Source organism: Lytechinus pictus, chromosome 1 (genome assembly GCF_037042905.1).
Source record: "Lytechinus pictus isolate F3 Inbred chromosome 1, Lp3.0, whole genome shotgun sequence".
In the NCBI taxonomy this organism is placed as follows: Eukaryota; Metazoa; Echinodermata; class Echinoidea; order Temnopleuroida; family Toxopneustidae; genus Lytechinus; species Lytechinus pictus.
Genome location: NC_087245.1, coordinates 36,678,380 through 36,694,733, shown reverse-complemented (window position 1 = coordinate 36,694,733; position 16,354 = coordinate 36,678,380). Strand labels below are relative to the sequence as shown.

The following is a 16,354-nucleotide window of genomic DNA, read 5'->3' as shown; positions in this document are numbered from 1 at the left end:
TTCACAAAGACATTAATGTTCCTTGATGGTTGCCCTTGTCATGATCTACTTTGATTCATTCATGTCTGTAGAAACCTTCAGAAATTATGTGATTATATCTGTGTTTTTCATTCATTCACAGGTTTCACAAAGACTTTGATGTTCTTTGATGGCTGCCCTTGTCATGATCTACTTTGATTCATTCTTTGCCATGGAAACCTTTAGAAATTATGTGATTATATCTGTTTTCCATTCATGGACAGGTTTTACAAAGACATTAATGTTCTTTGATGGCTGCCCTTGTCATGATCTACTTTGATTCATTCTTTGCCATGGAAACCTTTAGAAACTATGTAATTGTATCTGTGTTTTTCATTCATTGACAGGTTTCACAAAGACATTAATGTTCTTTGATGGCTGCCCTTGTCATGATCTACTTTGATTCATTCTTTGCCATGGAAACCATCAGAAATTATGTGATTATATTTTTTTTCTCCATTCATTGATAGGTTTCACAAAGACATTAATGTTCTTTGATGACTGCCCTTGTCATGATCTACTTTGATTCATTCTTTGCCATGGAAACCTTTAGAAACTATGTAATTGTATCTGTGTTTTTCATTCATTCACAGGTTTCACAAAGACATTAATGTTCTTTGATGGCTGCCCTTGTCATGATCTACTTTGATTCATTCTTTGCCATGGAAACCATCAGAAATTATGTAATTGTATCTGTGTCTTCCATTCATTGACAGGTTTCACAAAGACATTAATGTTCTTTGATGACTGCCCTTGTCATGATCTACTTTGATTCATTCATGTCTGTAGAAACCATCAGAAATTATGTGATTATATCTGTGTTTTTCATTCATTGACAGGTTTCACAAAGACATTAATGTTCTTTGATGGCTGCCCTTGTCATGATCTACTTTGATTCATTCTTTGCCATGGAAACCTTTAGAAACTATGTAATTGTATCTGTGTTTTTCATTCATTGACAGGTTTCACAAAGACATTAATGTTCTTTGATGGCTGCCCTTGTCATGATCTACTTTGATTCATTCATGTCTGTAGAAACCATCAGAAATTATGTGATTATATCTGTGTTTTTCATTCATTGACAGGTTTCACAAAGACATTAATGTTCTTGGATGGCTGCCCTTGTCATGATCTACTTTGATTCATTCTTTGCCATGGAAACCTTTAGAAACTATGTAATTGTATATGTGTTTTTCATTCATTGACAGGTTTCACAAAGACATTAATGTTCTTTGATCGCTGCCCTTGTCATGATCTACTTTGATTCATTCTTTGCCATGGAAACCTTTAGAAACTATGTAATTGTATCTGTGTTTTTCATTCATTGACAGGTTTCACAAAGACATTAATGTTCTTTGATCGCTGCCCTTGTCATGATCTACTTTGATTCTTTCTTTGCCATGGAAACCTTTAGAAACTATGTAATTGTATCTGTGTTTTTCATTCATTGACAGGTTTCACAAAGATATTAATGTTTTTGATCGCTGCCCTTGTCATGATCTACTTTGATTCATTCTTTGCCATGGAAACCTTTAGAAACTATGTAATTGTATCTGTGTCTTCCATTTATTGACAGGTTTCACAAAGACATTAATGTTCTTTGATGGCTGCCCTTGTCATGATCTACTTTGATTCATTCTTTGCCATGGAAACCTTTAGAAACTATGTAATTGTATCTGTGTTTTTCATTCATTGACAGGTTTCACAAAGACATTAATGTTCTTTGATCGCTGCCCTTGTCATGATCTACTTTGATTCTTTCTTTGCCATGGAAACCTTTAGAAACTATGTAATTGTATCTGTGTTTTTCATTCATTGACAGGTTTCACAAAGACATTAATGTTCTTTGATCGCTGCCCTTGTCATGATCTACTTGGATTCATTCTTTGCCATGGAAACCTTTAGAAACTATGTAATTGTATCTGTGTTTTTCATTCATTGACAGGTTTCACAAAGACATTAATGTTCTTTGATGGCTGCCCTTGTCATGATCTACTTGGATTCATTCTTTGCCATGGAAACCTTTAGAAACTATGTAATTGTATCTGTGTTTTTCATTCATTGACAGGTTTCACAAAGACATTAATGTTCTTTGATCGCTGCCCTTGTCATGATCTACTTTGATTCATTCTTTGCCATGGAAACCTTTAGAAACTATGTAATTGTATCTGTGTTTTTCATTCATTGACAGGTTTCACAAAGACATTAATGTTCTTTGATCGCTGCCCTTGTCATGATCTACTTTGATTCATTCTTTGCCATGGAAACCTTTAGAAACTATGTAATTGTATCTGTGTTTTTCATTCATTGACAGGTTTCACAAAGACATTAATGTTCTTTGATGGCTGCCCTTGTCATGATCTACTTTGATTCATTCTTTGCCATGGAAACCTTTAGAAATTATGTAATTATATCTGTGTCTTCCATTCATTGACAGGTTTCACAAAGACTTTGATGTTCTTTGATGGCTGTCCTGGTCATCTAGGATGCTCGGTTTTATTACGTGGAGGAGGCATTGCAGAACTCTCTAAGGTTAGCATGAATTCAAATACTTTTTTTTTTGTATGTCCCAGATTATGGAACATTCGCCCACAGTTAGTATGTTTAAAATGCATCTTAAGACTTATCTTTTCAGTAATACGCTAAATTTGTATCATTCATTTTGTTATGCGCAGCAGAAAATAGTATTATACTAGCTGCACAATATGAATGCTCTTTTATTATTGGTGTGGTGGTTGGGAGCAAACGTCATAGACTCAGTCATTGTTGTCTCGCCTGCATAGCAGAGCGAGACTTTTCTGGCGGCGGCGTCATCATCATCAAATCTTAACCAAATGTTAAGTTTTTGAAATGTCATCATAACTTAAAAAGTATATGGGCCTAGGTCATGAAACTTGGACATAATAGTTATTAAGTATTTCTGAACACCCTGCAAGAGTTTCAGGCCTTATGACTGAGGTCAAAGGTTATTAAGGGTCAATGAACTTTTGCAATGTTGGGGACATTTGTTGATTTCCATCATATCTCTGTAAGTGTATTGGTCTAGTTCATAAAACGTTTACATGTACATAAGAGTAACCAAGTATCACTGAACATCTCATGTGATTTTCAGGTCACATGACCAAAGTCAAAGGTCATTGAACTTTGGCCATTTTAGAGGTAATTATTAGATTGCTGTCATAACTTTCAAAGTTTATAGATATTGTGTATAAAATGTGGATATAGGGGTAATGAAGTATCACTGACAAGTTTTAGGTCACATTATCAAGGTTAAATATCAATGAACGTAGTATTATATAATTATATGAATGGTGTTTTTTGTGAATGATTATTTTATAGTAGTTTTCAAAGTCAGCACTGCTGCTATATTGAATCGCGTGATGCAGGTGAGACAGCCAGAGGCATTCCACTTGTTATATGTCATTACTCTGAAAATGTATTGATATAGTTCATGAAACTTGAACATAAGAGTATTAAAGCATCAGTAAACATCCTGCATAAGTTTCAGGTCACATGACCAAGGTTAATGAACTTTGGCCATTTTGGGGGTATTTGTTGAATTGCCATCATAACTTTGAAAGTTTATGGAACTAGTTCATGAAATGTGGACATAAGGGTAATCAAATATCACTGATCGTTTTGCACAAGTCTTTGGTCACACAACCAAGGTCAAATGTCATTTAGGGTCAATAATCAGTATTTCATCATCATTTGAATGTTTTTTTTTGTGAATGATTATTCAAAGTCAGCACTGCTGCTACATGTATATTGAATCGCGTAATGCAGACTGCCAGATACACTCAACTTGTCATTCAATTTACCCAAGTAAAACGTAAAAGAGGAGTTGAATTGGGGTCGCTGTAATACTGTTAAGCTGCTTGAAGCCAAAATAACAAAGATGAAAAAAAATTGTCATTGATTTTAATGATATTTTTATGAGGTTGGGGCAGTCATATTTAGCATCAACTTTAATTTTCATTAAGATATTACGTATGATTATTTGTTTTATTAAAGAATGCCATGACTTCATCTATTCCAATCAATATGATCTCTAATTCTATGTCTAGTTTAGGAATACCTCATCAGTATACGGTGATACAAGTCTGTTTATATACTGTTTAGTCAAATTTGTTGCCAGTGTTGAAAAATATTTAAGAATATGAAAGCCACCTTGGTACTTTTTCAGTATTTTTTTCTGCCCTGACCAGTGTTGACAATTTCAGTAATATCATGGTTTTGATCAACTGTGAAACATTTGGCTCTGACTGTTACAATGCTTCCTGTGCTAAAGAGCTTGTATGATTTGTCGCCATATTGGTTTAGAATATTATACGTATTCTGCTTGGTTTTGATCTTTGCAGGTGAAGAGAGTGCTGAACCTGATGGTATATGCCGTCTATCATTCTCGTCTCGAGACCTCGTACCTCAAGGACGAGTTTGCCAAGCCTCCTCTGACCCCATCCCCCGCAGGAAGCCCACCAAACTCACCACCATCACCCATGGGACAGACACCTGGACGACAAGCTATGAAGGACACAGGAACCTTCCATGAAGTCATCAAAGCTGTCAGGATTGAACAGGCTTTGATCAGGAAACCTACAGGAGTGGACAACCCTGCAGGAGAGAGAGAGAATTGCATTCCTGTCCTTGCAACCCCTCCATCCAGTCGGAGAGGATTCAAAGCCACAGTGCAGAAGCTTCTGATGGGGAAGGGGAGCGACGGAAGTGATCAGAGTGGGAGTAGCAGTGCCGCCGGGAGCAGGAGAAGCAGCGATGGCACGGTGGGTAATGATCGGACAGGAGCTCCAGGAGTAGCAGCTAAAGAAAGTAGCAAAGAGATGCCAGGTGGGGCTGCCAAGCTTCCCAATGCAAGCACCTATCCCAGCTTTGATACAGCAATAGAATCTGAAAGCCTGACAGTCGATGCAGAAGGTACTGGAACACCCAAAAAACATGATGACGCTACCGTGGAAGGTATATCACAAATAGGTGCCGACTCAAGTTCTAGCCTCAGTGCATCAGAAAATGGGCTTCTCCAAGAATATGTCCTTGTTGACGAAAGTAAAAATGATCGCGATGTCATTTCTCAAAGTGGCTCGATGGTTGAGAAAGGTGGTGAGATTAAAGTGAAAGACTATCAGGTCAAGAAGATCAGCGGCAAAGAGGAAGAAGAGAACGTCTTCAGCTTTGATGTGAATAGCAATGATAGTGAAGCTGAGGAAGCTATGGAATCACTGGACTCAATAGACCCGTTAAAATCATCCAGTGAAGACAGTCCATCAGAGAAGGAGGACAGAGAAAGGTTTTCCAGGGCTTTCAACAACACTATTCTGACAATCTCACCATTTCTGGCATTTCCTGCACCTTACTTTGAAACCGAAGAAGGGAGGCAGTCCCCAAACCGACACTTCTTCCCACAGAATGTCTTCTGGTCTCCTAAGCTCCAAGACAACCCAGGAGATATCTCTCAGGCAGTGGAGGCACACTTGGAAGATGACGATCCTAAAGACGATGTGGTTTACTGGTCGACAGATCGTTGCACCCACAAGATCAGCTCCATGAGCATAGCACATCCCCACCCATTTACTTTCCTGCAGCTGACTGAAGACTTCTGGTCAGAATCCACCAGGACTCTTCTCGCTGACTTCCGTGCACGTGGAGGGCGCTACATCCCAAAGGACCAAGGTTCTTCCCACATCCTTTCTCAGAAATCCCTCATGATTCCTCACGAACACAAACCAAAGCAACAACAGAACGCAAACCAGCAATACCTGCTAGCCAGGAAAGGCAACAATGACACCCAAGAACATCAGTCTAGACACCCTGTCTATGACTGTCTTGACCCCTACCATCATCAGAAGATTCTTCTTCAGTTCAGCAGCTACTCACATCACTCGGGAAACATGCCAGGTCACTGTATCCACCCTTGGATGGTTACCATGGAATTCTATGGCTATAACGATATCACCTTAGGCATGTTCCTTGATAGATATTGCTTTAGGTGAGTTTATGACAAAACTGAAATGTGAAAATGTAGCTCAGTCCTATTCGATTCATCTGTTGGATAGAATGTAAAGGAATGGTATATACAATAGATTGTGGTTGAGAAATCACAATAAACGCCATTGGTTAATATCCTCCTCCTTCTCCACATCCTCCTCATCATCCTCAATATAATCAAGACCTGTGACACCCTGATGGCTAATAACATAATAAAGTTCATCCTCCTCTTCCTCCTCCTCCTCTTGCTCCTCATCATTAATCACCATCATCTTCAATACTATCATTATACCATCATTATCTTCATCATCATCTTCAATCCTTTCTTTCTCTTTGAATCTCAATTTCCTTTGTCCTAGTGAGAACTGTGACACCCTGAAGCCTAATCATATCAGGAGGTTCAACCTCCTCATCGTCATCCTCCTCCTCTTCCTCCTCCTCTTCCTCCTCCTCCTCTTCCTCCACCTCCTCCTCTTCCTCCCCCTCCTTCTCCCCCTCCTCCTCATCATCATCATCCTCCTCTTATCATCAATATTATTTTGGGTGTTCCTTTCTCTCTCCTTGAATCTCAGTGCCAACTATCTATGTCCCAGCAAGACCTGTGACACCCTGGAGGCTAATCATTCATGTCAGGAGATTCAATATCCTCCTCCTCCCCCCTTCTCCTCATTATCATCAACATTATTTTGGTTGTTCCTTTCTCTCTCCTTGAATCTCAGTGCCAACTACCTGTGTCCTAGCGAGACCTGTGACACCCTGATGGCTAATCATGTCAGGAGGTTCGTTCACGGTAATGCATCAATCCAAGTCCTTCAGAGACAGCTAGATAGTCCTGTTCCAGGGTACAAGAACAAGGTCCTCATGTGGAGCTGGTGTCGAAGATGTAAACAGGTTAGTGGTGTAGGAAAAGGAAGAGACAGAAAAGATGAAGAAAAATAGGGGGAGGTATCTGTCAAGAAAACATAGCGGATGGATGGATGGGCAGATGGACTGATGGACATATCGATAGATTTTAAAAAAAACTATTAAAAATGTGTAAAAAATTATTTTTTCATATAGAAAGCTCTCAGGGCCTTGGGAATGAATATTAAATAAGGGTTGCTCGGGGACTTGTTCAGGGGGTTGTCATCAGAAGAAAATAAAATTACAAGCAATAACCTTTTTTTTCTCCAGGGAATGCTTCCTATGAAGCACCCTAGCTTCCCAGCGCCATGATAGCTCTATGAAAGCCGAGATGCCACTATGTATGTACCACAAGATGCACTGTCAAATAATAATTCTTCTCTTTAACTGGTATCGACCCTTTCCTCCAGGTAACGCCTGTTCAGCCCATGTCTCGGGACACCTGGCACATGTCATTTGCGAAGTACCTCGAGATACACTTCTATGGGAAGGATTATGGTCGCCATGGTAGCTCGTCTCCATGCTGCCACTCTCTACATCATCATCACTATCAATACTTTGGACAGCACAACATGGTTGCATCGTTCAAGTAAGTTTCAGAATGATATTGAGTTCCCCAGGGAGTGATGTATGTGCGTGTAAATCAAGTAAACTTCATTAGAGTACAAAAAAATGATACTGAGTTTCCCCAGGGAGTGGTGGTTATGTATAAAAATCAAGTAAGCTTCATTATAGAGTATCAAAATGATGTTGAATTCCCCTTGGAGTGGGTTATATGCATACAAATCAAGAAAGCTTTATTAGAGTATTAGAATAATGTTGAACTCATCAAGGAGTGGTGTATGTGCATACAAATTCATACATAGAAAGTCTTACATTCAGCCTCCCATTTTCTTGCTAAGTAGGCATTATATAATAATTTTTTTTTCATTATTGCATGGCAACACAATTATTTTGGAACTTAGAGCAAATGATATGCTAATGATGAAAACCAAGTATGTTGTATTTGTGGATGCGCTGTGGTGTAGCGGTTCTGAATCTTGCCTTGTATTCAGAGGGTCGTGTGTTAGAATCCCACCATGGCCTAGCGTCCTTTGACAAGACGTCAGTCCACACTTTTCCACTCTCACCCAGGTGCTAATTAGGTACCGGTAGGAAACAACCGTCATTGTGGTTGGTTTAGCAAGTGTGCGCCTGACAGGCTGCAAAAAAGCTATGAATCCAGTGACCAGGTAATATAATTGTGAAGTGCTTCGAGCAGGTGTAGATTGATATGGCACTATCAAAAAGCCAATTATTATCATTATTATAATTGAAATGAATTTGTTCCAATATTCAGTACAACTTTGTTCTTAGGGATTGATCATTATATCACAAAGGCAGTCCAATGTATAGCATCGCTGTTCACTGATTTAAGAAAGACGAAAGATGGGAATTTCTTGTACACACAATGTGGCAAAACTTTTGTATGTAATTAGTAGATTATCGAATGACTGAACAACATATCTTTGATCATATATAAGCCTTTCTAATCACTCATATTATGATAAGCAGTTATTAATAACAGTAAAGTTGGTTTGAATGAAAAGGATACTTGAGACATAGAGAAGCGGAAGGAGGGAATGTCATCATAGTGTCAGAGTCTTTAACTCTTCGTAAGAGGAAAATTGCTGAGTGAAATAAGTGGTGACGAGGATGATGATGATGATGATGATAATGATGATGATGGTGTTGATGATAACGATGACGATTAGGATGGTGTTGATGATAACGATGACGATTAGGATGATGATGATGATGGTATTGATAATGATTGTTGATGATAATGATGATTTTCATGATGATGATGACAATGGTGATGATAACGCAGATGATGACGACTACGACGATGGATGGTGATGGTGGTGATAATGATGACGATGACAATGATGGTGATGATTTTAATGATAAGAGTTATGATGATGGTAATGGTGGTGGTGGTGATGATGATGATGATGATGATGATGATGATGGTGATGATGATGATGATGGTGATGATGGTGATAACATGCATGCTGTTGTTTTGTTTTTCAGATTCAGTCCCATAATTTTAAGAGAGATAGCTTTCCCGCCTCTTCCGATCATGATAGACCAGCCGTTCAGAGCTCATAAAAGCTACTTGGAGGAGAGCAAAAGTCTTGTCATCAGGTAGGTGGACCTACAAAACTTATCATTTTTCAATCAGCGGGTAGTTGGTTCGAATCCTTCTTTATCCATATATGACCAGCCACCTCAAACCAACAAGTCCCCAGGGAAGGTTCTCCGTAAATAGCCAAAATAGTAATTTGGTCTTCAAATAGCAAAAATTCAAGAAGTGGCTTATCTGAAAGAGTAACTATTCTTCTTCATACTGTCATATTTCAGGTTGTTGTAAATTAGAATAGAAACCAAGATACAAGAGGGTTTTTTTACACAAGTTTTCAGACTGCTTAGAAGTTTCGCTGAGATTGAATCATGCTTGAATCAACCTGAACTTCAAACATTTTCTTATTTTTTTAAGGTCTCGCATTCTTTTTTCTGCATTCAGTCACTCACTTGGTTTTTTTCTGCATTCAATCAAGTGCTTTTAATGTGTGGGTTATAGTTGATCAATTTTGACAAGCTGTATATAAGTTTGAAGATTAGGATATGTACATGTATATACAATCCCAATAAAATCTCAAAATTCATTTTGGGCAACTTATTGTTTGTTTGGGGTGGCTGGTTACATAATGTGCTGCAATTGACCCACAATCGAGATGAATTCCTTGAATGCTTTAACACCTAGGACAGTTCAGCTATACAGTTCAGGGGGCTGTTTCAAAAAGCTGTTTGTATTAAGTTAAGAGCGACTTTAAGAATGACTGGTGATCCTTTCTTATGCGTTAAACCATCGCCAATTAATCTACCATTTACTACAAGAAAGGATACCAGTTGTTCTTAAAGTGGCTCTTAACTTAAAGGAGATTGAAACCCTTGAAACCAGCTGAATCCATATCAAAGAGAAAAATCAAAGAAACATATTGTTGAAAGTTTGAGGAAGATTGAATGAATAATAAGAAAGTTATGAGCATTTGAATATTGAGATCACTAATGCCATGTAGATCCTCCCATTGACAATGCGACCAAGATCGGTGATGTCACACACGTACAACTCCCTCATTACTTTAGTACTTATTTCACTTATATTCTCACTTTTATAGAGTCTATCACAAGGTGAGGTGTTCTCTTTATGAGAGGACAAGTACAGAGGTTTCACAACATTATATCATTGATGAATCGTTTGTCATATGATTAGAATGAGCAAAAAGAGATGTTTTGGGGTATATTTTCAGTGTCCAAAAGGGGAGAGTTGTTCATCTGTGACATCATAGATCTTGGTCGCATTGCCAATGGGAGGATCTCCATAGCATTAGTGATCTCGACATTCAAATGCTCATAACTCTTCTATTGCTAGTCCTATTTTACTCAAAGTTTTGTTGATCTTATTCTTTGATTTTTCTGCTTTCACAAAAGCTAACTTGCTCCAAGAGTTTCATTCTCCTTTAAGAACAGCTTTATGAAACACCCACCAGGTAATAATATACCCTGTATAACGCCCAGTAATGCATCTCTCTGCTCTATTGACCTGTTATTATTACTATATTATGACAACTGACGAAATTGACAGAAGTAGATTTTTTTTTTATACTACAATATGACGTGTCTAAAAACAAACTTTAAGATTTCACTAGGCGACTGTGCCTTTGTTAGTGTTGCACCCAAACTCTGTAATAGCCTCCCTTCCTCAATAAGAAACACATAATCTGTTAACTTATTCAAACCAAACTGAAAACCTAGCTCCCTTTTGAAGAGAGTTTTCATTAAATAAGTCATTGATTTGTAATGTTATCTGTAGAGAAACATGTTGGAGCTTCCCTTATTTTCCTTTGAGTATTTCCATGTAGAAATTACAGAATATGAATGCATTGTTGTTATTGCTATTGTTATTATTGTTATTATTATTTTCAATATTATCAATATTATGATTATTATAATTTTCATCGTCATCATCATTATTGTTCTGTCTCTTTTGATATGTCATGCAGAGGGAATCAGGTGTTCCGTGGTATTTTTGGTAACATATCAAGTCTAACGGTTGGCAAACCAAGTCAACTTCTTGAGCAGAAAGAGCAAGAGTTCACCAGTCAATATGAAGTAGGTTGGAAATGAAATTATATTCTGTTTGCTAAAAAAACAAATGCATAGCATGCTGGAGAGAATGGAGCAGAAATGATATTGTCATTTAAGTGTTTATATGAGGTAATGTAGGTTTGAAATAAAATTATATTCTTGGGCTAAAAATCTATACATGGCACGCTCAGAAACATTTGGAGAGAAGTGAGTAGAAATTACATTATCATTTAAAGCGACCTTTCATTGACAAATAATGGAGAAATCAAGGCTTATCTCAGAACAGAGAATTAAGGGATTCAAGTCTTTCACTTGCTGCATGCCTGAGGGTGTTATGTAATAGATGACGGTTATTTATTTTGGTTCAGCAATCAAGAGACCTGCTATGAGTCTAGGAATTGGGATTGTTGAAAACTGGAACTGCGATGATCCGAAGTAAATAACCATCACGAGTCCGGTCAGATTTGTGCTGTCCGAACTTTTATCGCATTAGTTCGATGGGCACTCATGACAGACGGATTATATTATGCAACTCAATTGACCTTTTTCAAATGTCGCATTCAATTTCCCCATGATTTGTCAGTGGCATGGCCCTTTAAAGTTATGATACAAGGTAGGTTTGAAAGAAAATTATGTTCTTGGGCTTAAACATTAAGATAGTGTTTTGGAACCAAAATGGAGAGAATTTAGCAGAAATTATATTATCATTCATTTTATGATATGAGGTAGGTTTGAAGGAAATTCATTTTCTTGGGCTAAAAAGATATATAAATTAAACTGATATATTTTTGTAATTTTTTTTTATGTTTGTACTTTTTTCAGATTTTCATTGATATTGCTAATTTGTATTTTTCAAAATATTGTACTAATGACATCTATCACCAGCCTTTGCTATAAATTGTTGGAGATAAATATTATTGCTGTCTTATTGTATTTCACTTCAATACTTTTTGTGGTTGAAATAAAGGAAAATTGAAAGTAATAAACAAAGTTCTATGTTCAATTGAACAATTGTGTTCATTTTGTGAAGCTATATGCCGAAATATTTTTGAGACTTTAGATTGTGACCTGTTTTTTTTTTTTAGAGTAACCCTATAAAATGCTTCTTTTGGCTGGAATTTTTTAGATGGATTGCAATCGCTTCAAGCAGAACATGGATGAAGTGGAAGCAAAAGTGATGTATGTGGAAAAGTGGAAAGCCAGCCCTGACAAGAAAAAAGATAGCAGTGGGAACGACTGTAAGTAATAAGCATGGGGCGTTTCGCATTGGATTGTATGAGCTATACACAAGCACGTTTTATTGTTGGACCATAATAAACAAACCATTAGCATTAACAGTGGTACAAAAAAAGAAGGGCTGTAGATTTTTCATTCGATGTTCAGTTTGATTTTATGATAGTGATATTAAAAAAGTGAGAGTTAGGCACCCTAACAAAAGTGCAGAGAATCATCTAGAAGTGGGAATTCAGCACAGATAAACACATTACGAAAATGGTGTCAATAGATTTGTTGGTTGTTAGCCCATCCTGAATGACCTCTAATATATTTCAAATCATGGAGGCTTTTTAGGGCAATTCACTAGGGTTCTCACAAAGGTGCTTAATGAATAGCTTTTAAAAATAAATGTATTTGCAGTGAACAATGAGTAAATACTGAAATCTGTAAGGTTTGATTGTCACCATTTCATTGTAGATCTAGATTTGGTACAGTGACAATAACTGAACTTTCTGTAGGGCATTCCAATATATGCATACACCATTCAGCTGCAAATTTGAAGTGAGCGCAGATAATAATAAGAACGGTATATTTACCCAGGGTAGCCACTTCAGTTCCGAAAACTGTTCTCCCAGCGGGCCCTGCTATTATTATTACCCGGCTAAGCTAGGCTACCTTTTCAGGTGCACACAGCTTCTTGAGGAATTACTTCCTGCCAGATCAGTCATTCCATCAGATTAGGTCCATTCTTGTGACATACATGTACCAGAATTAAAAAACAGTGTCTCATGTAAACTAGGCAAATATATTCAAATGATCACTTAAGCAAAAAAAAAAAATTGGTGTCCCACTTATGTGTACGAATCAAATATCATGATATATTGTAGTTACAGACCTGAGAGTCTATCGCCAATGATATATTAATGTGATGTCCATGTATATGTAACATTGTTTTATGTTAATTTGAATTACAAAAAATCCAATAAAGATTTCAAGATCGAACGTGAATTACTATAATTGTAGAAGACCTTCCTGACATAGACACATCAAAACTTGACCACATCTGAATCGATCTTTGCTGTGAAGTAGAGTAGCATATAACTATGTTATATGGACATCTTGTCATTTATGCCCCCAACTCGATGCCTTACCCAGATGCAGTTTGAAAAGCCTGAATATTTATACATACGGTACATGTATGTGATACAATGATATTCTTTGTCATCTTTAGGGAGCGATTTCTGTCTCGAGGACCAGTTACTTGACATTGAAGACTCCATCGTCATTGCTAAGAGATGCTTGGCGGAAATCAACTTTGCCTGGAATACAAGGTAAATTAAAGGGGGGAGGGTTGTCTCGAATGTGATATCCTTTGGCTACTGTTATAAGCTACTAAAATTGATTCATCTGAATGGCCGAGAGAAAGTTTGTTGATGAAAATCACCGGCAAGATACCTCATGAAGCTTCCAAGACCAGGAGGTGCCTCATAAAGTTTCTTTTAAAGTTAGGTACAAGTTTACTAATGATTGAGCTCTTTAAAGCCATAGAGATAAGCTCTCAGTTTTTTATTTGTATTTGTCGAAGTTGAAATGTGCAAATATTAACTTACTTTGATTTACTTGGATATAGACGTAGAGCTTGCAGCTTATTTGCCCCTCGTCACATTGGAAAAATCTCTATCCACTCTAGGGCAACAAATTTTTTTCTTATGAATTCTCTCTCTGCATACACGCATGATAGTGCAAGTTAAAACATTTACAACCATTTTAACTGAAATCATATGAAATTTAGTCAAACTTTCATTAGATATCAGGAAAATCTTCAGGTTTATTTTTTGGCACTTCAAAATCCACTAATTATAGTCATCTGGCTCTATTAATTCCTTTGCAGATTCCATGATTTTCTCCAGCAGGAAAAGGAGTTGGAGAAAACAAGGAAGAGCTTAGGCCGCAAGGTATCCGGTGATGTAGATACCCCAACGCCAACAAAACTGGAGGTATATTACACTGCTTGAAGACTATTATATTACATTGATATCTAATGCTCTTATGAGAACACTTTTGGAAATGGAAGCCAGTTGTTTCATGCATTAAATTTATTTTTTTCAATTTGGTAACATTTTTCTATGAAGAATATTTCTTTCTCATGTCAAGTCCAGTTAAATCTTGTTTCTTGTTACCCTTCTGGTGCTACTTATTTAAGGATCACCATCAATTAAGAAAATATTTCTTTATTTTCATGTAAAAAAAGATGCAAAATATTGTGAAAATGTCCCATACGCCACAGCATGGAATTGCTCTTAAATTTATGTATTACCTTCAGACAAGAAACATATCATGGTAGAGGAAGTATATCCAATTCATTGTACACCCGTTATTCTTAATTCCAGTCTAAAACTGCTTTTCCTTTTGGACTAACACCCCCACTAACACCCATGCTTACAATGGAACAGTCCAGTCCTGTGTTCATCAGCCCACCTCAGCTGACCCCTTCCATTACCAAGACAGGGGGGTTAGCCATCAAACACTTGGAAACACTCCACGAAAGAAAGAGGGAGGAGCTACAGGGTCGCCAGAGAGATGATAGTGATGGTAATGTCTTGTGAAAAAGGGTTTATCCTGATTTCTTCACTTTTATTTGTATTTGCACATAGCTTTTGCATACACTGTGTCTTAAGAGGGTGTCACAAGAAATTTGCAATCAATTACATGTAAATTTACTTTACTTTAATCCACCAATGCTTGTCAGACTAATTGGGTGTTGCAAGAAACTTGCGATCAATTGCAAGTCAATTTTTGGTCCCTAAATCAATCACATGTCTTGCAGTTAATTGCAAATCAGTGATTGATTGCTAATTGCTCCTTATCTGATTTGCTACAGCTAACGTTGATCTATCAGTTGTATATTTGCAACAGAATGATCGCAAATATTTTCTTGCAACACCCCCTAAGCATGTTCATTGATCAAATGGAATATACAAAATGCTCCAAACTATCAGTTCAAGTAGTTGCATGTTGCAAGAGAGGGTATGTCTCAGACAAAAAATTCTTAATCATGCAAACATGTAACAATGCACAATTTGTGTAATACGCAAATTAAGACGTTGATAATATTATTGGGCTACCATTACTAAAAGTTGTATAGAAGAACAGCGTTGAGCGTTCTTTGAGTAATTATCAAGCCAATTAAAAAAAATAAAAATTAAAAGGTGCTGAGACCACATCTTCTGGTAGGCTGTTCCATGAACTAATTACTTGATATGAATAGAAAAGTTTGTGTGAAGGTTCTCTTGTCCTCCTTTCCTTACTGCAAAAAGAAATCATATATCTTGCAACTGATTTTAGGTTTTCAATTGATTTTAGTGTGGTTCTTGCAGGAGAAAAAATAATTTTGTTGTGATTGCAAAATTTGTAATTGATTGCTCATCAATTTCTTGTGAAACCATTTCTGCTAGTTGAGTTTGCTTGCAGTAAGCTATAGTATAATTGCATGATAGTTTAGTTTGTGTTGCATACACCATTAGACTTTGCCTTGTTTTAATATGTAATAGTTTCTTAGCATGCTAAAATTCTTAGTTGATTTTGCTTGCATTGAGATTAAGTACAAAATAGTGCATGCTGTGATTTGTACATTAGCTAGAACTTTTATGCAGTGAATCTTATTTCATAGTTATTTCTCTTTTGATCAGCAATTTTCAATTGAATTTGTGTTTTAGTTTATCATAAGTTCAGTTCTGAGCTTATTTGGGGGACGGGATATGTTAAAAACCCCAAAGTCTTTTGCAACTGTCAATTGTATTTTCGTCCCCGGGTTACTTGGGCACTGCCAGAGACGGCCCCTGTAAGCTTGAAAATCTTCCCAGCAAACATTCCCACCGAGTTCCACACTAGGCAGGGTATCATTGCCGATGAATCACCAACCAAGCCCTCACACTACAGTAGAACTTGTCAAATCGCTAACAAAGTCATGGCCCATTGAAACCATGAGGCAAATTCCCAGCCCAAATGAACCCCCTTCCTTCATTGG

At 37.2% G+C, this 16,354-nt stretch overlaps 1 protein-coding gene across 4 annotated transcripts in view; it reads left to right on the top strand.

The window, feature by feature from the left end:
- LOC129266561 (1-phosphatidylinositol 3-phosphate 5-kinase-like) overlaps positions 1 to 16,354 on the top strand; it is a 45,514-nt gene that overhangs the window by 8,126 nt on the left and 21,034 nt on the right. For 2 of the 4 annotated variants that reach the window (XM_064101758.1, XM_064101746.1), the window contains exons 6-15: positions 2,456 to 2,550; positions 4,380 to 6,019; positions 6,738 to 6,909; positions 7,332 to 7,510; positions 8,995 to 9,108; positions 11,028 to 11,136; positions 12,239 to 12,350; positions 13,559 to 13,658; positions 14,219 to 14,324; positions 14,781 to 14,919. In XM_064101758.1, coding sequence (XP_063957828.1) covers positions 2,456 to 2,550; positions 4,380 to 6,019; positions 6,738 to 6,909; positions 7,332 to 7,510; positions 8,995 to 9,108; positions 11,028 to 11,136; positions 12,239 to 12,350; positions 13,559 to 13,658; positions 14,219 to 14,324; positions 14,781 to 14,919 — 2,766 coding nt within the window. Of the gene's footprint in view, positions 1 to 2,455; positions 2,551 to 4,379; positions 6,020 to 6,737; positions 6,910 to 7,331; positions 7,511 to 8,994; positions 9,109 to 11,027; positions 11,137 to 12,238; positions 12,351 to 13,558; positions 13,659 to 14,218; positions 14,325 to 14,717; positions 14,920 to 16,354 lie in introns of all 4 variants that reach the window. The other 2 variants (XM_064101754.1, XM_064101740.1) reach the window with 1 other exon arrangement.